This window comes from Macrotis lagotis, chromosome 1, assembly GCF_037893015.1.
Source record: "Macrotis lagotis isolate mMagLag1 chromosome 1, bilby.v1.9.chrom.fasta, whole genome shotgun sequence".
NCBI classification, from domain to species: Eukaryota; Metazoa; Chordata; class Mammalia; order Peramelemorphia; family Peramelidae; genus Macrotis; species Macrotis lagotis.
Window position 1 is genome coordinate 451155615 of NC_133658.1, and position 27331 is coordinate 451182945.

Genomic DNA, 27331 nt, shown 5'->3' on the forward strand with positions numbered 1-27331 from the left:
GTTAATATTTCTGTGGTACTTTTAAGATTTCCAAGATATATTATTATCCCTATTTTGCAGATGAAGAAACTGAAGCTGAAAAGGGGGCAAATGATAAAACAAGAAGACCCAAGGAAAGAAAATAACAAATGTAACAATTTTCCAAAACTCCAATATTCCATAGATTGTTTGTAAAAATAGAAAAAGAAGGCATGATACTTGACAGCATGGTCTTGATACCTACACCAGGGATAGATAAGGCAGAGAAAAATCTAAAGGCCAATATCTCTAATAAATATTGATGCAAGATTTTTATAAAAAATGGCTGTCAATAGCCCTGATCAACTCTTCATGATCTCATTTGAGGTTTTCTTGCCAAAGATTACTGGAGTAATTTGCCATTTCCTTTTCCAGATCACTTTACAGATGAGGAAACTGAGGCAAACAGGGGTAAGTGACTTATCCAGGGTCACACAGCTAGTAAGTGTCTGAGGCCAGATTAGAACTGAGGAAGAGGAATCTTTCTGTCTACAGGCCTGGCACTCTATCCACTGCAATACTTAGTTGCTCTAAAAAGAATATAAACACTATAGTAAAAAAGGATTATTCATTTTTACATATTATAATCAAATAGATTGATAAATGCAAGTTGGTTCAATTGCAAAAAATTATCAACATAATAAAGTATACTAATAAAAACCAAATGATGATATTAATAAAATCAGGAAAAACTTGTGATAAAATTCAGCATCTGTTTTAGGTAAAAAAATAAACTTGAGGAAGCATAGAAATAAATAGACCTTTCATTAATATTATAAATAGAAACTATCAGAAACCAAGAATTAGCATTAGGTATAATAAAAAAAAAAATAGTAGAATCCTTTCCAGTGAGGTTAAAAAGCAAATGTAACCATTGTTACCACAACCATTTGATTTGATTCTTTGATTAAGACAAGAAAAAGAAATTGAGGGAATAAGCATCGGCAAAGAAACAAAAGTACCACTTTTTATAAGAGATTGGATGTATTAAATGAAAAATCCTAAACAATTAAAATTAATTGAAACAATTTTAAGTAGCAGGACACAAAAATTTACACAAATCATGTCTTTCTGTGTCTTACCAAAAAAACTCATAAGAAAGATATAGAAAAAGAAGTTTAAATTCAAAATCACTTTAGAATCTTTAAATTACCTGAGGTTCATTTACCAAGACATTCATAGGAATCACATGACTACAATTAAAAAGCCTCTACAGAAATTAAGATAAGTGAAGAACAATTTCTTCATAATTGGTACATTCAGTATTGAACATGGTCGATAAGATAAAATTGACAATATTCCCTAAGCTAACTTACACATTTAGTGCCATATGATTCAGACTATCAAAGAATAGCTTGACAGACCTACATATTGTAACAATGTTCTTCTGAAGGGAACCCAAGTAAAGAATCTCAAGAGAAAACAGAAGTAAGGGAACATTCCAGTACTGAATGAATATATTAAAAAATAATGGTCATTAAAACTCATTGGTATTAAAACAAAAATTGATCAGTGGAACAATTAGGTACATAAGACGCAGAAATACTGAACATAGTAGCATAGTATTTGATAAACCCAAGAACACTAACAACTGAGTTAAGGACTCACTATTCAATAAAAACTGCTGAGAAAATTAGAAAGTGGTCAGGGGAAATTAGGCTTAAATTAATATCTCAGGCCATATACCACATTAAGGTCCAAGCATATAATATGTTTAAAAAAGCTCATATGAGAGAAGTGAAGAACTATGGATAGAGGAAAAATTATTGAACAAGGCTAGAGATGCTTATAAGAGATGAAATAGTTGCTTTAATTCACATAAAATTGAAAAGGTTTTCCCCAAATAAAAAGTTAGAATTAAGAGGGGAAACAGCTAAGAAAAACTTTTGTTGAAATTTTCCTTCTATATCTAAGATATATAAGAAATTTTTAAAGTTTACTTTTTATTGATATTTTCATATATATGTAGTTGTTCTCCCTTCTTCCCTCCCAGAGAGCCATCCCATAAAACAAAAAGCATTTTTAAGAGAGGAAAAGAAAATCAACACAACTGATAAAAGGGGTAGATTGGGGGGAATCTTTTTGTATCTCTTCTTTCAAGTCCTACTTGATCTTTATAATTTTGTACGTTGCTTTTTTTTTTTAAGGTTTTTGCAAGGCAAATGGGGTTAAGTGGCTTGCCCAAGGCCACACAGCTAGGTAATTATTATGTGTCTGAGGCTGGATTTGAACCTAGCTGCCCCTGTACATTGCTTTTTTTAAAAAAAAATTTTAAATTTATTTTTGCAAGGCAGTGGGATTAAGGGACTTGCCCAAGGTCACACAGCTAGGTAATTTTTAAGTGTCTGAGGCCAAATTTGAAGTTTGATGTTCTATACACTGTCCCTCCTAACTACCCCACATTTATTTTGATTTTTTGGTCTCTCATTCTTTCCATTTTTGTAGTTACTGAGTATATTTTTTTTCTTGGTTCTACTGACTTCATTCTGCATCAGTTCACATAGACCTTTCTATTCTTCCTTATTCATCACAAACAATTTCTTACAGCACAGTAGTATTTCATTACATTCATGTACTGTGATTTGCCATTCTTTAGTTGATGTTTACTCTCTTTCCAGTTCTTAGCTATCCCAAAAAGTGGAGCTATAAATATTTTGGATTATATGGAGATTTGAGTCTCCAGTTCAAAGAATGGGGATATTTTAGTTACTTTAATTGCATAACTCCTAATTTCTTTCTGAAATGGCTATACTGTTTCATAAATTCAGCAATAATGTATTTGTGTGCCTGTCCTTCAACAATCCCTTCATCATTGACTATTAGTAGTTTTGGGCCATTTTTTTGCGATTTGCAGAATATGAGATGAGATATCAGGGCTGTTTTAATTTGTTTTAATTTTTCTTGTTAATTTTTCAGAGTATTTATCTGATTGTGAATACTTTCTCGTCTTAATTTTGAAAATTCTTCATATCTTTTTACCATTTATCTTTTAGAAATGACTGTTGTGCTTGTAAATGTGTTTATTAATTATTTATACATCATGAATACCAAATTTTTATCAGAGAAATTTTAATATAGATTTTTTCCCATTTGACCACTTCCCTTCTCTGAATATATTATAGATTATAAAACAATGGTCAACTCATTGGTATTAAATTAAAACAAAGAATAATTGATCAGTGGAACAATTAGATACATAAGACCCAGAAACACCTGAACGTAGTAGCATGGTATTTGAAAAATCCAAGAACACCAACTACTGAATGTATGAATATTGTCCCTGCAGAAGCTTTTCAGTTTCAAGTAGTCAAAATTATGCATTTTAATTTTTGTAATTATCTCTAAATCTTGTTCCTGGAGAATATATCTCTAACACATCTTCTAATTTTTTTTATAATATGATAAAAATATTAAAATCTTGTCTCTCCTTTCTCTGTTTTTCTTTGTGCAATCAAAGCTTCCAAATTATCCATTTTGTGCTCTAGGCTTTTTTAACACTATCTTGTAGAGCTTTCTCCATCAATTCCTATCTTTCATTGTGCCTTACTTCAGAACAGTGTCGGTTATTGCATTTGTCAGAAAGAACATTGTGAGGGGCCTCTCCCTTATCTCTGAATATGTGATCTATACCTTCCTCTGGTTTTTATTTTTTCCCCTACATTTGCCTCAAAATCTCCCTGGGTTTGTACTTTCCTACTTTTCAGGTTGCTACTTGCCTCCCAGGATTCCAGATCCCCAGCTACTGCTTTGAGTATATATTTTTCAAGCACCAAGTCCCACACGTTACCCTTAATGTAAAAGCCTTCCCTTCCTCATAGACTATCTCTTTTCACCCATATGAGCCTTTTATTGTATAATATACCCTGCCCCACCAAAGTAAGGTCTCCTTTCTCTCTTCTTTTCATTCCTTAACATACTCCTCTGTAGGCTCTTCTCTTTCTGAGACCACACATATTATTGCACTCTCACCTGTTTTCTAGTGATTACACAATAATATTGTGCTATATGAATGTTCCTTCCTTTTATTTGAAGTTTTTTTTCCAATCTATTGCAGAAATTGTTGTTCATAAATTGAATTGTTCAGTTTAACCACTAATGTATTGGAGTTTGTAGCCTTGAATTTTTTGTGTTTGGTTCCCTTGAGGTAATCTGTGATATTTCAGTTGGAATTTCATTTTCTCTTTTCAGAAATTCTGGATAGTTATTTTCTATTATTTCCAGCAATATGATATTGAATTTTTTTTGGCTTGTTAGGTTCTTTCAGGGACCTTTGAACCTTAATTTGTTTCTTTGCACCTAATCTTTGAGTTCTGCTTGCATGGTTTGTATATTTTCTTTTTTTTTTCTTTTTAGATTTTTTTTTTTTTTTGCAAGGCAGTGGGGTCACGTGGCTTGCCCAAGGCCACATGGCTAGGTAATTTGTATATTTTCTTTTAATATTATTGTTTTTGTGCCTCTTCTTCTAGATTGTCCTTTACTTCCATTATTTATGTTCTCATTCTATTGTTCTCTCTTCTTTCTTTTATGAGTTACCATTATAAATTTCAGTTTTTCTACTCTACAATTATCTTTTTTCTATGCAAGCAATGCATTTAGCTTTCCATATTTCTTGTTTCTTATATAAACACATGTGGTTCCATGTTTTCTTTTCTTTTTTTAAATTTATTTAAGGTGGTGGGGTTAAGTGATTTGCCCAAGATCACATAGCTAGGTAATTATCAAATATCTGAGGCAGATTTGAACTCAGGTCCTCCTGATTCCAGGGCTAGTGCTCTATCCACTGCAACGCTTTGCTGACACTGATTCCATGTTTTCTGCAAATTTACATGGTCCTCAGTCTCATCAAATGTTGAATCATGTACTTTGTCTTGCACTATTTATCCATAGATATCTGAACTTCTATTTCCACAATTTTCTTGTTGATTCATTTGCTTATGTTCAAGCCCTTTGAATTTTCTTCTTCATAAAATCTTTGGTAAGTTTGAGCATTTTTGTTGTCTTTACACTGACATAGTTTTCTCCTTCCATATATCCTTTATGAGACTTCTTTTGGCCCCAGCTTCCCTAGAGACCCTCTTGATAAAACTTACTCCCCTAAGCTTGTCCTATATACCTTCCTGGTTTAGGGCTAATTGAAAAAACCTACATCAGGTGGATTCTGGGCCTCTCAGATTTGGTGCATGACATCAGTCATTTTATCTTCATGACTGACCAGACTTATTTCCATATGGAGGCATCACTAGAATGATATCTTGACTTCCATGTAAATTGAATTTAAGTGAGACAGAATTGCACAAATCGTCAGCTCATTCACAAGTCCAGTGGCAAGACAAAAGTTAAAATAACTGGCAATAACTCAGGACTTCAACCACCTAAATGACTCTTGGAACAAATTGTTTTCATCTGCCAATTCCACCAGGGGAATGCTTGGGTTAAACATCCCCCTTATTTACCATTTACAAGATTTAAATCTTGTTGGCTACCCTCAACCTGGTTTGTATGGGGTAATTAGGGAGGACAGGTACCTCTCCTGTGAGCATTGAGCCTTTTCAGGGTTATTAGCCCACCTATGGTGTTCACCTGTCACTCACCTATGACCTGTGGCTTCAAGAAGCTATAGCATGAGCAGCAGCCATGGTTTAAAAAAAAATTTGGGGAGCAGAATACCAGTAGCTAGAATACCAGCCCTGGAGTCAGGAGGACCTGAGTTCATATTCAACCTCAGACACTTAATATTTACATAGCTGTGTGACCTTGGGTAAATCATTTAGCCCCATTGCCTCACCAAAAAATCAAAAGAAATTCCTAGAGGTAGACACATGACAAACCCTGGATATGACATAATTCTCAAAACTCCTATCATCTATCTGCCTTACTCTTACATGAATAGGACTTTGCATCTTTACTCTGTTCTTTATTATATATTCTCTCTGCATGTGAACAAAGTAAATATTCTCGATATTCTTCACCTTGTACCTTTTTTCATCCTATCATCAAACTTGAACTAAGAAAGTACTAACTTTGGAGCTATGGCTAAAACACTCACTTTCTAATTGTTGCTTTTTTGATAGTGATTTCCTTAATGGCTGAATCTCAAAGTGTCTCAGCTCCTCCTACATTGTACCTATCATGTTTTACCAGTATGGGCCTCTGTTCCTAGTTACGTCTGCTGGCTTCAGACTTAGTCCCAGTGCCATGATGTGCTCAATAGAGTGCTACACAGCCCCTTGCCCTATCCTGGTGTCCTGTCGTCATCTTAGTGGTTTGCAGCATTAGTACTAGAAGGCTGTCCATTCCAGCTCTAGGCTTCACTAATGCTACAGTGTTGTCCTCCGTGATTCTAGTTCTGCTGATATCATAGCTTTGATTGCCTGATTACACTTCTACCTATCGGTTGGGGTCTCTGGAAAGAGGAAGAGGGAACCAGGGTGGGGAGGTAGATTTTGTTGTGAGCTTATATCCGATCCTTTGATCTGCTAGTACAACCTTATTGCTGGTAATGTAGGAGGTGGGAAAGTAATACTGAATGAACTCAGAGCCAGTGACCATCATCAGTTCATGGGGGGTTTTTTGGGGGAAGGGGGGGATGAGGGAGAATATTGCCTTCTTTTGGATTCTTGATATCCTTGACCATGTAGATAGATAAAGTAGTTTTTCTTTGTTCTGGAGAGGGTTTTTTTGGGGGGGGGGTTGCAAGACAGTGGGGTTAAGTGACTTGCCCAAGGTCACACAGGTAGGTAATTATCAGGTGTCCGAGGTCAGATTTGAACTCAGTCCTCCTAACTCCAGGGCTGGTGCTCTTATTTACTGTGCCACTTTAGCAGCACCTGTTCTGGAGAGGTTTGAGAGGTCTTGGAATTGGAGAAAATGTCTTGTCCTTTATCTTGTTAATCATGTTACCTGGAAGTAATCTATAGAGAATAGATACAAGTGGATAAGAACAACAACCATTCCCCAGTTGATAAATCATCAAAGGATTTGAAAAGGTAGTTCTCAAAAGAAAAAAAATGTAAATGAGTAGCAGTGAAACAAAAAAAATGATTCTCGCTATCACTAATAATAAAAAAAATAATTTCAAAATACTCCAAGCTTCTACCTTCAACCAAATCATATTAGCAGAAACAATAAAAAGGGAGAATGATAGTTGATAAAGGGGAAGTAGGGGAGTTTTGTTGATGGAACTGTGAAGCAGAACATTTCCTAAATAGCTCAACTGTTTATACCCTTTGATTTAGTGATATCACTGTTAGGCATATATGCTAAAGAGATCAAAGATAGAGAAAACACCCATATGTACTTATGCATATATATGTATTTATATATCCCCACTTTTTATTGTTGAAAACTAGTAATAAAGTATATACCCATCAATTAGGAAATGGATAAACAAATTATTGTGTGTGTGTGTGTGTGTGTGTGTGTGTGTGTGTGTGTGTGTATAGTATTATAACAAATAATGGAAGGAATGAATCCTGAAAAACCTATGAAGATTTCCGTGAACTGATACAAAGTGAAATGAGCAGAACAAGGAAGACTACAAAATTGTAAAAGAAAAACAACATTGAAAGTATTCTTGTATTCTATTTCATGACAGGTTAGAACTCCAGAAGTCTAGAGAAGAAAGGTAATTTTACCTTTTGGTAGGTGATAAACATTAGGCACAGGATTAGGCATATATTTTCAGGGATGATTAGTATGTGAATTTGTTTCTGTTAAGTAAATTTATTTGTTATAAGGATAGCCATTTGTTTTGGGGAGGAGGTATTTGGACAGGAAGAAATGTAGGAAGAGCATTAATAAAAATAATTCATTGAATAGAGCAGAAGGATGGCAGGTTAATATTACTACAATATTTAATACATACTTTAAAAAATAATGTGTACAAAGTAGTTAAATGCAAAGAGGGGAGCATTTGCAATTGAAATGAGAAGATAATGCTTAAGTAACATTTTATGGAAGAGAAGGGGCACTAGCATGTGAGGAGAAAATGCAATCAATAAAAAAGCACAGATGAGACAGGTTGTTACATGTGAAAAAAGTAAAAAGGGTAGTTAACTGGATCACAGAATGTAGGGAGGGGAAGTGATAGGCATTGAATCTGGAAAGTATTCTGGGGCTATATTTTGTGGGTTTTAAAAGCTAAGCAGAGTTTATATTTTATCATAGAAGAAATAGGAATTCACTGGAATTGATTAAATATGGGAATCACAGTCAAATCTCCACTTAGCTCTGTATAGGATGAAATAAAGTAGGGCAAGACTTGAGACAAGGAAACTAACTAGGGGGCTATTGTGATAATATTAGGCAATGAGAATCTTAACTAAGATATGCAGGTAGAGAGATGAAGGATTTAAGAAATTTTGTCAAGATAACAATGTCAGGATTTAGAAACTGATGTGATATGTGGGGTGATGGAGAGTTTGGAGTCAAAATGCCAAATTTGTAAATGTGAAAGACTAGAATAGTGATGCCTTTGACAGAAATGGGGACATTTAGAAGGATAGAGTATCTAGATAAATAAGTTCAGTTTATTTTTACAGTGTTACCAAGATACCCGGTTTGAAATATTCAACAGGCAACTGGTGATGTAAAACTCAAGCTGAAGGAAGAGAGATGGGCTGGATATATAGGTCTGGGAGTCATCTGCATAGAAATAGATGATAGCTGATAGCAAAGCTTGGGCTACAAAGAGAATAAGTATATATATAGAGAGAGAGAGAAGAAAAGAGGGTCTGTCTATAGTTATTTTTAGTTAGGAGCCATAATATGAATGATGAAGCTGTAAAGGAGACTTTCAAAAGAACCTCAGACAAGTAGGAGATACACAAGGTGAGAGAATTGACCCAGAAATCCAGAGAGGAAACAGTAGCTAAGAGATCAGTAGTATTAAATTCAAAAGGAGATGGAAAACAAGACTGAAAAAAGACTATCAGATTTGGCCATTAGGAAATCACTGGTAACTTAGGAGAGATTTCCAATTAAGTATGAGTTCAAAAGTTAAATCACAATAGGTTTAATATTTTTAAAAAAAGCATTTAAAATCAATATGCTAGTTCAGGTCTGTGATGATCTAATCCATTTCACTTAAGATTGTTCTTATTTTCATTTATGAGTACCTTTTTTTCTTTACAGATTGAGACCATTGGTTTCTACACAACCAGCTAAAAAGACTCAAACAAGAGAGGTTAGTTAAAAGCATTGACTTTTGACTGTTGATCTCTTTCCTTACTGAACTATTCCCTCCCCCCAGAGCAATAACTGGTCCTAGTCTCCAGTGTTAGAGTTCACTGAGACAGATATTTAATTTATTGGGCACTTATTTTGAAAGATTGTATTTAGTCTTGCTTCCTCCCCCACCCCCCACAGGGGGCATTCTGTTAGTCTTTACATTGATTCCATGGTATACATTGATCTCAGTTGAATGTGAAGAGAGAGAAATCATATCCTTAAGTAAGAAAAATAAAGTATAAGAGATTACAAAATTACATAATAAGATAAGGGTCTAGGCACTTATTTTGGCTCTTCCCTCCAGGAGGAAAGAAATTACCCCGAAGAAAGGAATAAGGATGACCAGATAAGAGAATCTGGACCATTTATACAAAATATAGTTCTGATTAATTCCAATATTTGGAATCCAGAGTCTTGATATTATAAACTCCTTATATTACTTAAGTCTTTCAATGACAGAGGTATGTGTTTATTTATGCTGAACAATTGTCAAAGTAGGAAATAAGATTATTTCCCTCCCTTAACAAAGGAAGGTATAAACCTACAAGTTGATCAGCTTTACACATCTTAACAAGTTTTGAACAATGGGCCAGTTCTACTCTACGATATTGCTCTCTAAGTTCTATAACTCCTTACCAACATGCATAAGAGGAGCAAAACACATATGACTTTCTAGATCTACAACCTTCTGACTCTTGTCAGAAGTCAAAACAAAATTTTTAAATGGGAAGGCTAGCACTTCCAGGAGCAGTAAGGCATTTTAGCTTGGTGTTTTGTTTGCCAGAATGGGCAGGTTGGATGTTGAGAGGGTTTCTTAATGGAAGGAGGGAAGATTGACCTACTTTGCTGAGAAAAGGTTTACCGAGGTAGAATAAAGTTGCATAAAGCCTTGCTACCATTTGGATGCCTAAATGCAACTTACTTTGATGCAACCTAAGATCACGTTAACTTTTTTTGTCTTCTGTATTGCACTTTGGGCTCATCTTGTTCTTGAGATCTGCTAAAACTGCCACTTTCAGGCATCTGCTTGAAATTGTTCAGAATTAAAGAATCTGCTAGAGTTTTTCAGCCCAGAACTATATGATTGTGAATCAAAGGAGGGAAGAATATTCTTAGAGATGAAAAAAGAGAAAGAATTAAAATAAACTGAGTTCTGCCACCTTTTATGTTAGCATTCTATTTACTTTCCTCTGGTTCCTAATTTATGTAAAATGACTGAAAAATTCATTTTTTCTTCTGTGAAAGTGCCAGTAGCACATGTGTCAGTTTCGTTGTAACTGTATGTGAAGAAGCCTTCTCATGGCCCATCATCTGAGCTGAGCTATAGCACTCAGGAAATTTATTGTTTACATCAGTGGGGGTAAGGATCTTGATGGCCAGTTGTCTTCATTTGATTTCACCCTGAAGTTTAATCTAGCTTAAAATGTCTTAATATTTTTCAACTATGGAAAAAATGACAGGGAATTACTGATTTCTGGTCTCTAATCACTCCCTCTCAAATACTCAAACTCACAGGGATCTGTGTAAAAAGTAGGTATCAGTTCTCCTTTGGCTTAGGTAGGATTAATGCAGAAGGAACATGTCCATTTTATCTTTCATCTTGGTAGGTATCGCTTCTCAATTCACAGACACAGGCTACAGACCATGCAAAGCCTCCAAATATTGTGGTTGAAAGTGGGCCAGTACTATATAATCATGAAGATGATGTTGAAGAAGAAGAGATAGAAGAAGAGGAGGATCATTGCATGAGTGCCCTTCAATTAATGGGAGGAAATGGTAGGTAGGACTGGTTCAAGGGGCTGGGGGAGGAGATTGGACATGATTTGAGGAAGTAAAATTAAGAATAGTGGTAAATACAGTTTCTGGGCCTTGAATCAGTTAGTTGGACTACTTATAAGTGGTATATTATCTGATTTAGCACAGTTCATTATTGTTGAACAAGTGATAGACTTGGAGTCAAAAGATCTGAGTTTGAATCTCCTTTATAAAATTGGAATTATAGTATTTATACTTCAAGATTGTTTATAAACCATTAGGCATTATAGAAATGTAAACCATTATCATTAAGGCCTTCACAGAATCTGAATGATGAGAACATTTCAAGTCATTTATCAATTTTTTTAAAACAAAAAAAGTGTGGGCAGCTAGGTGGCATACTGGATAGAGCACTGGCCCTGGAATCAGGAGGACCTGAGTTCAAATGTGGCCTCAGACACTTAATAATTACCTGGCTGTGTGGCCTTGGGCAAGCCCCTTAACCGCATTGGCCTTGCAAAAAACCCCAAAAAATCTGAGGGGCAGCTTAAGAAATATTTCTCAGTTTCAATTGAAGAGACTATTTTTTTCTTTCTTTGAATCCATGCACAATACTTGTCATATAGTAATCATTTCATAAGTACTTCTGACTGATTAAAAAAATTATTATTATTATTATTATCATTATAAAAGATGTCACAAGGCAGGATGCATTTAATTGTCTATCAAGTAGTTGAGGTAATGAATACATGAATTCAGAGAATGGGAAAATCACTCTGGATTCAAATAGTCTCGGGATGTAGGGCTCTGAGATGAGAATATGGAGAAGAAAGTAATATAATTGTAAATGAACAGTGAGCCATTTTTGTTTTCCTTCTTTTGTAATATAGATATTTATTTGCTGTTTTCTCTGTGCCTTTCAGATTATGGCTGTGACTTGGATGATGATGATGGCTACTGAGTTTAAGCTTCTAAAGGACTTGTAACCACATCTTAATATTGGACATATCTTCTGATCGTGCTATTGGTGAAAGGAGTTTCGGGATATCCCCATGTTCATGAACAGTCTAGACTTTTTAAAAGATAATTTTAGTTGTATTTTGTGTTTAATCAGTTTATATTGACTCATCATTCAAAGAAAAAGTTTGTTTGAGCTTTGTCACACTTTAATTTTTGGATCATGTTTTGAGAAATGTAAGGAATATTTCTACTCAGCAAGCAAAGATAGTCTCTGTCTATGTGGGGTAGAAGCGCGTATCTTGCCTTCCTCCTGGCTTCACTTTTGGTAGTCCAGGTGCTGCTGCTGTCACTATCAAATCAGCTAATAGCCATCATACTCAGTGTCTGAAATGTAAAATAATTATCCAGGTGTTTGGACTTAAAAATAATACAGTCTCTTATAGCAGAAAATAAAACTGTGTACATCAACCCTCCTCTCTATCCAAATAGAACATTCACTCAAAGAAGCAGTGACCTCTCCCCCTAGCAACAAAGGAAGCAACTTCAGTAGAAACATTGCTAACATAGAATCATGGGATTTAGACTAAAAAGAATCTGAAGTGAAAATCATCTAGGCCAACCCCTAGTTTAAATGTGAAGGAACAAAAAGGGTAAGGGATTTGTCTTAAGGTCACATAGGTAAGTATGTAAAAGAAATGATATTTAGACCCTGATTTTTTTTACCCTAAATCCATGTTATTAGACCATGTTCCCTCTTTTGTTCTTAGGGAACATCTCTCACCATTGTTATTTCAGAAACTCACTAGTACCAGATACCTTCAAATCTTGAAGTCATCCTTGTTTCTTTGTTCTCCCTTAACCCACATAAGTTGCCACATCTTTTCAGTTCCATCTTTAGAACATTTCTTGAACTGTCTCCTTTAACTTCTGTGTCATAACCTCTATCCTCTTTTTAGGTCCTTTGTCACATCTCATGTTGTCTGTTGCTATAAATACATAAAGGTATCTAGATAAAATATTAAGCACTTACCTTGAGCCTGGCATCATGCTAAGCACTGGAAATACAAATACAAGCCAAAATAAGAAAAAAAAAAAGATAGTCCCTGTCCTCAAAGAACTTACATCCTAATGGGGGAAGACTGTAGGGAAGAAGAAGTGAAAAGATACCACACAAGAAAACATGGTGGTGTGGTTCAGAGAGTCAGGAGCAGAACTGGAAGAGGACTTAAGGAGGACAGGGCTGAGCCCATTGTCAAAATGGAAGTTCCTGGAGGAACTTAACCATTTGGAGCAGGTTGCCACAGGAGCAGAGGAATATTGCACGGTGAGTGGAACACAGGATGAGGGGACTTCTAGGGCGAGAAGGCAACTGAAGCATGGTGGTAAATGGTGAATTTTTTTATTGAGTCTCACTGAGAAATGATAAGGATCAAAAAAGAAGACCTCTGAGAACCATGATCTTATTTAGAAGAGCCATGTCTTAAAATTGAAGAGTAGATACAAGAAACAGAGATTACTCACCCTAGTACTTTGTCATCACTTCAGTCTCATTTATTCAATAAACATTACTTATGTTCCAAGCACTGTGCTATGCTCTGGGGATATAAAGTCATTTCCTTAAGAAGCGTAGTTTGAGTTATGGGAAATGGGGGTAGAGTAAGAAAGCGATGCATAGTTAAGTAAATACAAAATAATTTCTGTCAGAGAGGATACTAGACCCAACTTGTGTAAAGGTATGGAGGTGGCAAAAGAAATACCATGTGAAGAATAGCAAATAGGGCATTTTTGACTGGCTCTGAAAAAGTTTATTAGTTCTCTAGAGGAGTTTATATTTTATCCTGGAGCAAGAGGGAATCCTTGAAGTTTTTGGAGCAGGCAGTGACATAGTCAACCTTGTACTTTAGAAAGAACAGTTTGGCAGTTGTGTGGAAAATAGATTGGAGAGAGGTAAAAATGAGTGCAAAAAGAACAATTAGAAAAATTCTTATTATAGTCCAGGGAAGCGTAACCTTAGCAGTGTGTCAGATTGGAAGAACAAAGATGGCTTCTGTTGCTGCTACTTAGTCAATTCAGTTAATATTCATTAAGTTGTACCCTTTAGAGCTAGGGATTTAAAGAAAGAAACATATAAATTTAAAGTTAAAAGAACAACCTCTCTTCTGATTCTTCCATGTTAATGGAAAAGAAAACTTAGGAAGACCAGATGTCAAGGCAAGAATGAAGGTTGCCTGACTGGGGTCCCTCAACAGAATGGAGTCACAAGGGTGAAATCACCAATGAAAGAAAAGGGAGGATCTGGAGGAGGGATGTTCCAGTTACGACTTTATGTGAAATAAAGCATAAACTGGACATTTCCTCCTCCTGCTTGAGTTTTGCCCTCCTATTTCTGTGTTTTCATGAACTGCTTCCTCTCACTCCTATCTCTGCCTATGGAAGTCCTTGACAGGTTCAACTCAGATGCCACCTCCAGGAAGCCTTCATGACCACCCTGCTCCAAGCTGGCAATGATCTCTTCCTTAAATTTCTCATAGAACTTTGTGCCTTTCCTTTGCACTTCTAATCTCATATTTGACTGTGCATTAGTTATTTCTGTACATGCCCATTCTTCCTCTAATACAAACTCCTTCAGAGCATGGTCTGTTTGATTTCCAAACTTCAAAGTCTCTGAAGAAAAACAAAATTATTTTCTGCTGTGGTGCACAAAAGCCAACATTGGACTCTGCATTGATTTATTAAAATAAAGGAAAGGGGAAAAGCCAGATGAGGAAATGGAGAGGGAAAAGGACCAGAGAGATGGGAGTGAAAGCAAGAGGTAATATAGGGTAAAGGCAAGAGTTGCCAGTGATTTTCATCACTGTAAATTACCAAAGATCACAAATGTAGGGGCGGATAGGTGGTCCAGCAAGGGCCCTGAAGTCATGAATACCTGAGTTCAAATCCGGCCTCAGACACTTAATAATTACTTAGCTGTGTGGCCTTGGGCAAGCCACTTGACCCCATTGCTTTGCAAAAAAAAAAAAAAAAAAATCACAAATGTATAGCCAAAAGGGATCTTAAAGATCCAAATTAACCCCCTTTAATTTATAGTTGAGGAAAAGCCTTCAAATGCTGGCTAAGGATAATCTACATAATAAAAAATGTGGACAGTTTTGTTGTAGACTCATTGAAAAAAAAAAGTCTCCTTTAGGAAGTATTGTTTCTAAGGAGGAGAAAATGCCAGTTTAGCAGAACATACTGGGAAACATTCCTGATCTGAAGATAAGAACTATCCTGGGAACACAGCCCAAGAGCCAGGGAAGCTGGGTACCATAAAACAAACACTGCCCTCAACTTTTCCCTTTTAATGTCACAGTACTGGGGTTCGGGATGGTTTATTTTACAGGGGGAAACCATCCAAACCAACTCGGAGCTTTACCACACAACAGTACCAAAAGCCCTGTCCATTTCTGCATAACAGCTTTTTTGTTGTTTTGTTTTGCAAGGCAGTGGGCTAAATGGCTTGCCCAAGGCTGTACATCTAGGTAATTATTAAGTGTCTGAGGCTGGATTTCAACTCGGGTTCTTCTGACTCCAGGGCCAGTACTATAACCACTGTGCCAACTAGCTGCCCCTGCATAACACCTTTTTACCCCCCCTAAACATGGCATCCAGTGTTTTCTCCATCCCATAAAATTATTCTAACCAACCTATCTCTACAATACTTCCCTAAAAAATATCAAAGAATTGTTTTTCACAAACAAAAAAGCAGCATCAATGTATTTGAAACTAATATATCCAACTGATCTTATTTTGCCATAACACAAAGAAGGAAGTCAAACTGTTGTTTGGTTGTATACTTAATGACTAACCACTTACCAATCAACAAACGTTCTCTGTAGGCTATGAGCAGAGATCCTGTCATACAATTAAATGCTCATATTTGCCATCTCCAACACTTGGATCAAAAAAGACTATCTTTCCAGATAAAGTCATGGCATAATGAGGTTCAGGGAAAGGGACAGGTTTGGAGAGATGAGTAGAACCCCTGTTCTAAAGAGAATTCCTGCACTGAAGAGAGTTTGGTCTACAGTCTTCTGAGTGGATCAAGAAGCATCCATTTTTTTCTGTCAATTGCTGTTAGCTATCTGAGAGATGGAAGACACTGTCTACAAAAGAAAAGTCAAATTGCAAAGACTTTGGAAAAACAGACAAATATGAAATATATTCTGAAATTAAGAAAGGAAAGGGAAAACTTTCCAATGGACCTAAAGATACGTTTAATATCTATATTCTTTTATACTGAACATCACTCAAAGATCAAAAGTGAATATTCAGGTCTGTCTCTTGGAGATGATTTGAAACTGAGTGAACTATGATATAATCAGTTGACCACAAACACATTCTTCCCAGAAGAATAATCTGAGAGGAATGAAGAAGGTAAGAAGGAAAAGTAAATAACTTGCTGTAAAGATGTTGCATGCATACATGTGTATAGTGAAAGTCATTATTTTGCTAAGAATGTAAATCCAGCCTTTTCTCATTGTTAGTGTCAGCCTAAAATTAGTACAGACTTGGGTGTCAGTGAAATGATTCTTTGAGAGAAAACCAATATTATCTTTTTTTTTAAATGTAAGTAGGAACTTTTGAGGGACCACTTATGATCATCTGATGATGAATGCTTCTGCATGTTTAATGATTTGGGGGGAATTTCTTGATAGTATGTATGTTGTAGGACAATGAAGCCCTATGAAATTGTATCATAGAAAATCTTGTTTTATAGAAAGTGCATTTTCAGATAAAATATTTTGTTATAAAATTACTCAAAAAAGAAATACAGTTTTTAAGATGTTTTTTAAAAAAGTTCACAGACACTAAGTTAAGAATGCCTGCCTAACAGACACCTACACATCAAGAAGGAGGTATAGAAGAATAAAGAACTAGCCAGGGAAACAAATGGAGTCAAGTAGGTTCAGGGAAAGACAGCATCCTAGAAGTAACTCACCTCAATAATTTTTTACTATTTGTTTGGTTTTTTTTCCCCACTTAGAATTTAGCTTCAGAAGTTTAGGGAGAATAAGAAAACAGCATAGGTTATAACCTTGATGTCCATACATTCCTGTTTCATTCAGAGGGTCTTGCCCTTTTGGATTACAGGATTATAAAGATAGAGCTGGAAGGGACCTCAGAAGCCATCTAATCCAATTTGATTTTGCAATTTAGGAAACTGAGGCACAGAGAGGTTAAGTGATTTGCCAGGGGGCCACAAGTGTGAAAGGTGAGGTATCAAATGAATCTCTGCCTCTGCTTATCCTACTTTCATTCAGCTGGCAAATTGATTTTACAGATTACAGATCTAACCATGTCACCCCTGGTTCAATAAACTCTAGTGACTCCCTATCACCACTAGGTAAAATTATAAGATCCTGTCTGCCAAAGTCCTTAACCTGGTCCCTCCAATCCCTTGCACTTATTTTATACCTTGTTCACTCCTATATATGCCAATATCCCACCCCCCCTTGCTATCCTTTGCATTTGACACTCCATCTCACAGTCATGTGCGCTCTTCCCCATTCCTAGAATTCTCTCCCTTCTCATCTCCACCTCCTGCCTTCTTTGACTTCCTTCAGTTTTCAATTAAATTCCTCCTATAAAAAAAACTATCCCAAACACTCTTAATGAACAATTTCCAATTTATCCTGTATATATCTTGTTTGCAGCTAGATTTGTTTTATTGGGGTTTTTGCATGTTTTGTTCTCATTAGATTGTGAGCTTCTCCAGAGCAGGGGACTGGGGTTGTTTTTGTTTGTTTTTTGCCTTTCTTTGTATTCAAAGTGCTTAGCACAGTGCCTCAGGTAGGCATTTAATAAATACTTATTGCTCTGACTCCATTCAGTGCTCTCTCCCTGATACATTGCTCCCCATTGTCCCCCTACTTCTCCTTTCCCAATTCTCTCCACTATAGAAGGTTTTAAAATAAGTACCCCTCAACCAGCCTAATTCAGGTTTTCATAGTGTCTTGTTAGCTCAGAGCAGTTTACCCTCACACTTTGGTTATATGAATATCAGATTTCTAGTAGAGTTCCCAAGTGGCAAAACAATCATTCTACTTTCTTTTTTCCTTTTGACTTAGAATCCTAGATCTTAAATGAAACCAATACAAAAAAAAAGCCTATCTAAACCAGTTTTAGTTGACCAGTGGGGAGCGGTAATATGGAACCATGCTACTTACATATAAGAATCATCTTAAATCCTTCAGGATCCAAGTCATATCCCTGCTCATTCCAGAATAAGGACATTTTTTACACTATAATCCATTCCCTCTATAACCTCTTTAAGTGCTAAACTGGTTGGGCTGTTGTTTGCTACCAGTTCTCTTTAATCAAAATGATACATCATTGTCATCTCCACATTTATTCCCAAGACATCATTTTGACATCACATTACCAGTTACTATTATTTTTTTATTTAAGATAATGGGGTTAAGTGACTTGCCCAAGGTCACACAACTAGGCAATTATGAGGTCACATTTGAACTCAGGATCTCCTGACTCCAGGGCCAGAACTCTATCCATTGTACCACCTAGCTGCCTCCAGTTACTGGTTTGTTTTTTGCAAGGCAATGAGGTTAAATGGCTTGCCCAAGGCCACACAGCTAGGTAATTCTTAAGTGTCTGAGGCCGGATTTGAACCCAGGTACTCCTGACTCCAGGGCCGTGCTCTATCTACTGCAACTCCTAGCTGCCCCCAGTTACTGTTATTCTTAACATAAAATTCACGAAGTCAACCTGTCAACCCAGGTCTGAAGATGATGTTAGACCAATTCCTCCCTTCCTAACCCTTTCTTTACAGAGCTCTAGCATAGAAAATGATCAGGGAAGAGGGATTAAATACTTATATAGCACCTACCATATACCAGATATCATGCCTCATTTTAATCCTCACAACAATTTTGTGAAGTAGGTGCTGTTACTCCATTTTACAATTGAGCAAACTGACAATTTAAATGACTTACCCAGGGTCACACAGCTGGTAAATATCTGAGGCTAGATTTGATCTAACCCCATCTAGTTGCCTCATGACTCTCAGCTGACTAGTTTATGATAAGCAGGTTATGTAGAAACACAAGTCTCTTCCTCCTGGATCATGTCACTTAGCCCACCTGGACCTCAGTTTGTAAAAGCATTCTACTCACCTCCTCACAGAAAAAATAATGGATGCAGACTACAGAGCCATTTTTTTTTAACCTAGTCAATGAAGGAATTTGTTTTATTTGCATATACACACAGTTGTTTCACAGAAATTTTTGAATTTCTTTTTTTTGGGGGCAGGGGATAAGTGGGAGGGAAATAAACTAGATTTGATAGTTTTAGCTTTGTTTTTGGGGGGGTTTTTTGCAAGGCAAACAGGGTTATGTGGCTTGCCCAAGGCCACACAGCTAGGTAATTCTTAAGTGTCTGAGGCTGGATTTGAACTCAGGTCCTCCTGACTTCAGGGCCAGTGCTCTATCCACTGCGCCACCTAGCTGCCCAATTTGTTAGTTTTAAAAACTATAAAAAAGTTTAAGAAGTGGACTAGTTCAATCCTCTGACTTTATGAAATTATAATCCCTAAATTTCCTTTTAATTCTATATTCAATTAGTTATTTAAAGTGAGTGTGGAACAAATCCATTAGGTCTCATTTTTCTTCTGAAGGAAGAAGTTTATATGATATGTGGATCTAGGAAGCCAACCTAGCTCACCTTTTACTAAGCTATTGTAGAAAACTTCCAAGGCTTCACTAGGTGTCTGTGGAGGTAAAAAAAAAAGAGAGTCCTGCCTTTTCAGGTACCATAAAAATTCAAAGAATTGCTGTTGTTTGATAGAAATTTATGTAAAATTTTTAAATTGATATCCATTATAGTTCTCTACTTTATTTTGTTTAGTTATCTAATTCTTTCCCACTTTTTTCCTCTCAGTTAAATAGTCAAGTAAGATTCTCTTTTCTTTTCTTTCTTTTTTTGTTTTCTGTGGCTTTTTTCAGAAAGGATTTTTCCCCATCATTTTCTTTATTGAATTTAGTTTTTGAATCTATTCTAGATGTATAAAACATGTGGACTTGTATTCTATATCCTATTCATTATTTAGACTCTGTATTCTTTATGGAATTAAATGGTTATAAGGTACTTATTTTGAATTCCCTCATTCAATCAGCTTATATGTTATTGTCCTTTAGATCATGGTCCCCCTCTCCTTTTTTTCTTTTTAGTTATGCCTCAATTTTATTAACAATTCTTGCAGGAGAGAGAGAAGATAAAATGTGCCTGATGTTAGAGAATTTTCTGTGTCCCTGATTGTTCTACCCTACCCTACCCATGATATTTTCCCTCTCATTTCTATGGAATCTTCTCTCTGTAACAATGCCTTCCAGCCTTCTATTTATCTGCCAGTCAGAAGAAATTGTGAAGCCCAGTCAAATCATAAAGTTGGTAGGGGAGCATGATAGAATTAGGGATTATCCTCTAGTTGTTAGATAATGAAATTGCCTCTCTAGGAATATAGTTCTAAATTGCTTTCTAAAATGACTGAAACAATTTATATACTAATTATATGCTAATATACTAATATACTAGTGTACCTATTTTCCTATAGCTTCTCCAACATGTCATTTTCCTCTTTTGTTATCTTTGCCAGTCTCATAGATATGAGATGGAATCTCAAAATTATTTTGATTTTGCATTTTTTTAATTAGTGATTTGGTGACTTAGATAGCTTGGTACATAGAGTGCCTGACCTGGAGACAAAGACTCATCTTCTGGAGTTCAAATCTGGCCTCAGACACTTAGTATCTAAGTAAGCTGTAAAAATAACTGGAAGAGATGAAAAACTGTCTTTGCTAAGAAGACCCAAAATGGAGTCAGACACAACTAAGAAAAAAACCTGAATAAGTGATTTACAGTGTTTTTCATAGTTTTGTTAGAGGCTAGATTTTTTTCTTTTGAAAACTGCCAGTTCCTATCCTTTGAACATTTATCTGTTGAAGAAATGGCTCTTAGTCTTATAATTTTGAATTAGTCAGTCAATAAACATTTATTAAACACCTAGGAACTGTGCTAAACTCTGGGGAGACAAGAAGTAGTAAAAGATAGTCCCTCCTCTCTGGGAGTTGTTAACAATCTAATGGAAGATTCAACATGCAAACAACTAGGTACTATGTGTGTGTATATATATATATATATGTATATTTATATACATATATATGTACACAAAATATGTGTATGTTTGCATATGTTCTTATATATGTGTGCTTGTGTATATGTATATATCAATCTGTGATAGACTGTAGATATTCAACAGAGGGATTAGAAAAGTCTTCCTATAGAAGGCAGAATTTTAGCAGCGACTTAAAGGAAATCAATGAATCCAAGAAAGCAGAGATGAGAAGGGAAATAGCCAGTGAAAATAGTCAGAGCTGGGAGATGGAGTGTCTTACTTTAGGACCAGCTATAACATGATCAGTGTTAACAGATCACAGAAGGTGCAAGAGGGCTAGAAGGGAAGAAAGGTGGGGGGGAGGGGCCAAAACCATTAATGGAGCATTTTAAATTTGATTCTGGATGTAATGGGCTTAGCTTTATAGTACAAGATTTCCACATAAAGACCTTGGGCTTTTTGACATAGGAAATGGATAGTGCAGAGCCTTGTTTCCTGGTGGTGCTTTTTTTGGTGATACCTTTACCATGTAATTGCTTACTCTGATGCATCTAATTCCCACAAAATCCTCATCAAAACCAGCTCTTCACCTTCCCACCAAGATTAGAGAATATATTGATCATTCAGCAGAAATAAAAAAAAGAGAAAGAGTTGGGGGGCTGGGGGGAGCTGGTGGATATCAAGGGGAGTTTTAACTGAACTAACTCAAAGTGCTTTCAGTGCCTAATAATCATAATCTATTAGTGAACCAGTTCAACTCTTTGTCCCCCTTTTTCCTTTCAAAGATCTTGTCCCATTACCTTTTGCCTTTGTTCCTATTTTCATTACACTGAATGAGGCTAGAGAAAAATCACAAAATCGTGCTAATTGGATCCTCTATAAATCAATGTTATTAATCCCAATTGCACTCTCACTGCAGCAAAGTATTCTTTTTTACACTCTAATCAAGTTACCATCTCATTCACTGCAAAAACTTTAACAAAACTTATCATCCTTCTTCAAAATATTCCATGACCTCCCTTTCCCACCCTTTTAGATAAGAATCATACCTCATATTTAATTGGAAAAATTGAGGCATTTCACTAAGAGCTTTCTCATTCTTTTTTCCTCATTACACATCCCTCAGATACCTTCCACCATAGTTGTCCACCTCTGTACCACATTAAAAGGCCTTTTCCTTTGCCAAGGTAAATCACTGTACATCTATAAGTTAAATGATCCCTTTGCTCCTTAACTTCTCTAACACATGTCAACTTTTTTTGTTGTTGTTTTTACTGTATTTTCAGATTAAAAGCAGTCTCACTTTTAACTTGGACTCTAACCCATTTTTTTAAATAAATTTATTTATTTTCAGTTTTACAATTTCCCCCCTAATCTTGCTTCCCTCCCCCCACCCCCACAGAAGGCAGTCTGTTAGTCTTTACATTGTTTCCATGCTACACACTGATCTAAGTTGAATGTGATGAGAAGGGGCAGCTAGGTGGCATAGTGGATAAAGCACCGGCCCTGGAATCAGGAGTACCTAGGTTCAAATCCAGTCTCAGACACTTAATAATTACCTAGCTGTGTGGCCTTGGGCAAGCCACTTAACCCCGTTTGCCTTGCAAAAACCAAAATAAATAAATAAATAAATGTGATGAGAGAGAAATCATATCCTTAAGGAAGAAACAATGTATGAGAGATAGCAAAATTACATAAGATAACTTTTTTTTTAATTGAAGGTAATAGTCTTTAGTCTTTGTTCAAACTCCATAGTTCTTTCTCTGGATACAGATGGTTTTCTTCATTACAGATACCCCAAAATTTTGCCTGATTGTTGAACTAATGGAAAGAGTTAAGTCCATTCAGGTTGATCATCACCCCCATGTCACTATTAGGATGTACAATGTTCTTCTGGTTCTGCTCATCTCACTCAGCATCAATTCATGAAAATCCCTCCAGGCTTCCCTGAATTCCCATCCCTCCTGGTTTCTAATAGAACAATAGTGTTCCATGACATACATATACCACAGTTTATTAAGCTATTCCACAATTGATGGACATTCACTTGATTTCCAATTCTTTGCCACCACAAACAGGGCTGCTATGAATATTTTTGTACAAGTGATGTTTTTACCCTTTTTCTTCATCTCTCTTCAGGATATAGACCCAGTAGTGGTATTGCTGGGTCAAAGGGTATGCACATTTTTTGTTGCCCTTTGAGCATAGTTCCAAAATTCTCTCCAGAAAGGCTGGATGAGTTCACAGCTCCACCAACAGTGTAATAGTGTCCCAGATTTCCCACACCCCTTCCAACAATGATCATTATTCTTTCTGGTCATATTGGCCAATCTGAGATGCGTGAGGTGGTACCTCAGAGAAGCTTTGATTTTCATTTCTCTAATAAATAATGATTTAGAGAAATTTTTCATATGACTGTGGATCGCTTTGATTTCCTCATATCCTTTGTATATCCTTTGACCATTTTCATTTGGGGAATGGCTTTTTTATTTAAATTTGACTCAGTTCTCTGTATATTTTAGAAATGAGTCCTTTGTCAGAAACACTAGTTGTAAAAATTGTTTCCCAATTTACTACATTTCTTTTGATCTTGGTCAGTGGTTTTGTCTGTGCAAAAGCTTTTTAATTTAATATAACTGAAATTATATAGTTTGTTTTTAATGATGTTCTCCATCTCTTCCTTGGTCATAAACTGCTTCCCTTGCCAAAGATATTGTTTTTTTATGTCTAAATCTTGTATCTATTTTGATCTTATCTTGGTATAGGGTGTGAGGTGTTGGGCTAATCCAAGTTTCTGCCATACTAACTTCCAATTTTCCCAACAATTTTTATTAAAGAGAGAGTTTTTACCCCAATAGCTGGACTCTTTGGGTTTATCAAACAGCAGATTACTATAATCATTTCCTGCTATTGTACCTAGTCTATTCCACTGGTCCATGACTCTATTTCTTAGCCAATACCAGACAGTTTTGATGACTGATACTTTATAATATAATTTTAAATCTGGTAGGGCTAAGCCACCTTCTTTTGTACTTTTTTTTCATTAAATTCCTGAAAATTCTTGACTTTTTATTTCTCCATATGAATTTACTTAGAATTTTTTCTAACTCATTAAAGTAACTTTTTGGAATTTTGATTGGTAGAACACTAAAGTAGTTTAATTTTGATAGAATCGTCATTTTTATAATATCAGCTCGGCCTATCTATGAGCAGTTAATATTTACCCAGTTATTTAAATCTCATTTTATTTGTGTGAGGAGTATTTTGTAATTGTTTTCAAAAAGTTTCTGAGTCTGCCTTGGCAGGTAGACTCCCAAGTATTTTGTATTGTCTGAAGTTACTTTGAATGGGATTTCTCTTTTTGTTGTATCCTGCTAGTCATATATTGAAATATTGAGAATTTATGAGGGTTTATTTTATATCCTGCAACTTTGCTAAAGTTGCTAATTATTTCTAGTAGTTTTTTAAATTTGGGGGGAGATTCTCTAGGTACACCATCATGTCATCTGCAAAGAGTGAGAGTTTTGTCTCTTCCTTCCCAATTCTAATTCCTTCAGTTTCTTTCTTCTCTTATTGCTGAAGCTAACACTTCTAATACTATATTGAATAGCAGTGGTGATAATGGGCATCCTTGTTTCACCCCTGATCTTATTGGGAATGCCTCTAGCCTATCCCCATTGCATATAATGTTTGTTGATGGTTTCAGAAGATACTGCTTATTATTCTAAGGAACAATCCATCTATTCCTATGCTCTCTAGTGTTTTTAGTAGGAATGGGTGCTGTATTTTATCAAAAGCTTTTTCAGCAGCCATTGATATAATCATATGATTTCTGATAGGTTTGTTATTGATATAATTAATTATACTAACAGTTTTCCTAATATTGAAGCAACCCTACATTCCTGGGATAAATCCTATTTGGTCATAATGTATTATCCTAGTGATAACTTGTCATTGTTTTGCTAAGATTTTATTTAAGATTTTTGCATCACATGTCTACCTTTGATCAACTTTACTCTCACTCATCTTCAGTTTTTCCCTGATTACTTGCTTCCTTTATTTTCTAGAAACACACCCATGTCAGTATCATCAAAAAAAAAAAACAATAAAAAAACCACTTGATCTACCAATCTCCTCTACCATCCCATATCTCTCCTTTTTGTGGCTAACCTACTAGAGAAGGCTTATTTTCCTCTCCCTTTCCTCTCATTTCTCTACAATTTTGCTTCTGATTTCATCATTAACCTGAAAATACTCTCTTTAAAGTTAACAATATTGTGAGGATCAAATAAGACATAGTGCCTAATACATGCTTATTCCCTTCCCACTTGACTAATCAACTGTGAGTTTTTCTGAGAATAGAGATCATTTTTCTTTGTAGCCCCAGTGCTTAACACAGTACCCACCACATAATAGATACTTAATAAATGCTTATGAAAAAAACTTGACTTAGGAATGTCTCATTTTGTTCTAGTCTAAAGCTATATTAACAGGGTCTGAATCTTGTCCAGCCCAGAACAACTTCTGTTGTGCAATAGTAATTTCCTTCCACTTCTTCCTTCTCTCCAATTTTGTCTTTTCTTAAGACAATTAAAATAGTATAAAAATCACTCCTAGACATTCTCTTCCAGCGGTTTTCAAAAGTATGATCTGAGATTTGGGTTCCCTGAAGTCAAAGCTATTTTTATAATAATGGCATGTGCTTTTTTCAATCTTATTCAATCATTGATATGATTTCAGATTCAACACTGCTACTAACATTTAAGAAAGTATCACTTATTTTGGTGTAGTATTAAAGAAAAATAGCCACAATTGTCTGAGGCTATTAACGCACTCCTTCCTTTTCAAGTTATTTCAATCTATTTCAAGTTATCATATTCTTTTCATATACTTCAACCAAAAACTCTTGGGGTCTTTCCATTCCTTGCTGCACTCGGGGGTTATTCCCATTTGGGGCTTCTCCCATGGCCTTCAGGGATCATGACATTAGTGGAACACGCAAAAGGTGTTGGGCTTGCTGAGCCACTATAGGCTTTGAACTCTGGCTGACCCGAAATCAGGCAAGGTGTGCTAAAGCCTCAAGGGGCTATAGCAACTTTTTATCCCCTTTGTGATGTGAACCTACCCCAGCTTGCGCCCCAGGTTCTCTGCAGGACATTGGAGAGTCCCTCTGTGGATTCTTGTGTTGGGTACAGTAATCTAGCGCTGATTATTTTCATTTCTTTCCGGAGAGGTGCATTTCTAAGTCCAGTAAAGGAATCCTTGCAGGGGATCTGGGTTGCCCTGTAACCTATACACCCCCATATGCCCAGTGGTTCCTATCATTCCCACCCCAGCAACCAATTCCTACTTGCTGGTTAGAATCAAATACAAAATATAAATGTATTTATTGGTTCCTTCATCTTTTGAAAAGGAAAATTATAACAAGTAAATAAAACAATATCAGTTGCTCTATTTTTTTACTCTAACATATGTCTATAATTTCCCATCACTACTGTATCACATTTTTGTACAAAGCTTGTGATCTATCTCCCAAAATACTTATTTACTTCTAGACAATTCTGTCTAGGTGATCTATAGTCATTTAATGAAAATACTTCCATTTCTGTACTTATTACAAATAATATCTAATTTGATTCTCACAATCTGGTGAGGTAGGTATTGTTATTATCCCCATTTTACAGTTGAGGAAACTGAAACAAAAGCTAAGTGATTTGTCCTGATTTACACAGCTAGTACGCGTCTGAAGATTATTTGAACTCGGGTCAGATACAGCATGCAAACAACTGTTCACAGGGAGGGCCAAGAAATCTTTATACAGGATAAATTAGAGTTACTCTTAAAGGGAAGGCATCAGGATTAAGGAGAACTAGAAAAAATTTCTTGTAAAATCTGACATCATCAAATCCTGCATTCCACCCCCTACTATGCTTGCCTTGGCATTCTTGTAGTTTCTCTTATGAATGGATCTCCAGGCAGTGCTATCCCATTCCTTTGTTTCTTTGTCTTTCTGAAGCCATAGTCTAGTATTCTTCCTAAAGTCTCTTATTTATGATAACATTGGCATTAAATTCACCTCCTTCCTTCAGAATCTCTAGTTGAAAGGGTACTAGATAAGTGTTTCTCTTACCTTACAGATAATGAAACTGGTTTGCCTACGCTTGTATGAGAAGCAATGATAGAACTGGGCAGTGCATACAG

At 35.9% G+C, this 27331-nt stretch overlaps 1 protein-coding gene across 2 annotated transcripts in view; it reads left to right on the forward strand.

The window, feature by feature from the left end:
• BRF1 (BRF1 general transcription factor IIIB subunit) overlaps positions 1 to 19220 on the forward strand; it is a 163742-nt gene extending 144522 nt beyond the window's left edge. The window contains exons 16-18 of one of the 2 annotated variants that reach the window (XM_074213472.1): positions 9151 to 9202; positions 10875 to 11022; positions 11925 to 19220. In XM_074213472.1, the coding sequence (XP_074069573.1) occupies positions 9151 to 9202; positions 10875 to 11022; positions 11925 to 11962 (238 nt within the window). In that variant the 3' untranslated portion in view covers positions 11963 to 19220. Of the gene's footprint in view, positions 1 to 9150; positions 9203 to 10853; positions 11023 to 11924 lie in introns of both variants that reach the window. The other variant, XM_074213471.1, reaches the window with a different exon arrangement.
• Positions 19221 to 27331: the final 8111 nt, after the last annotated feature.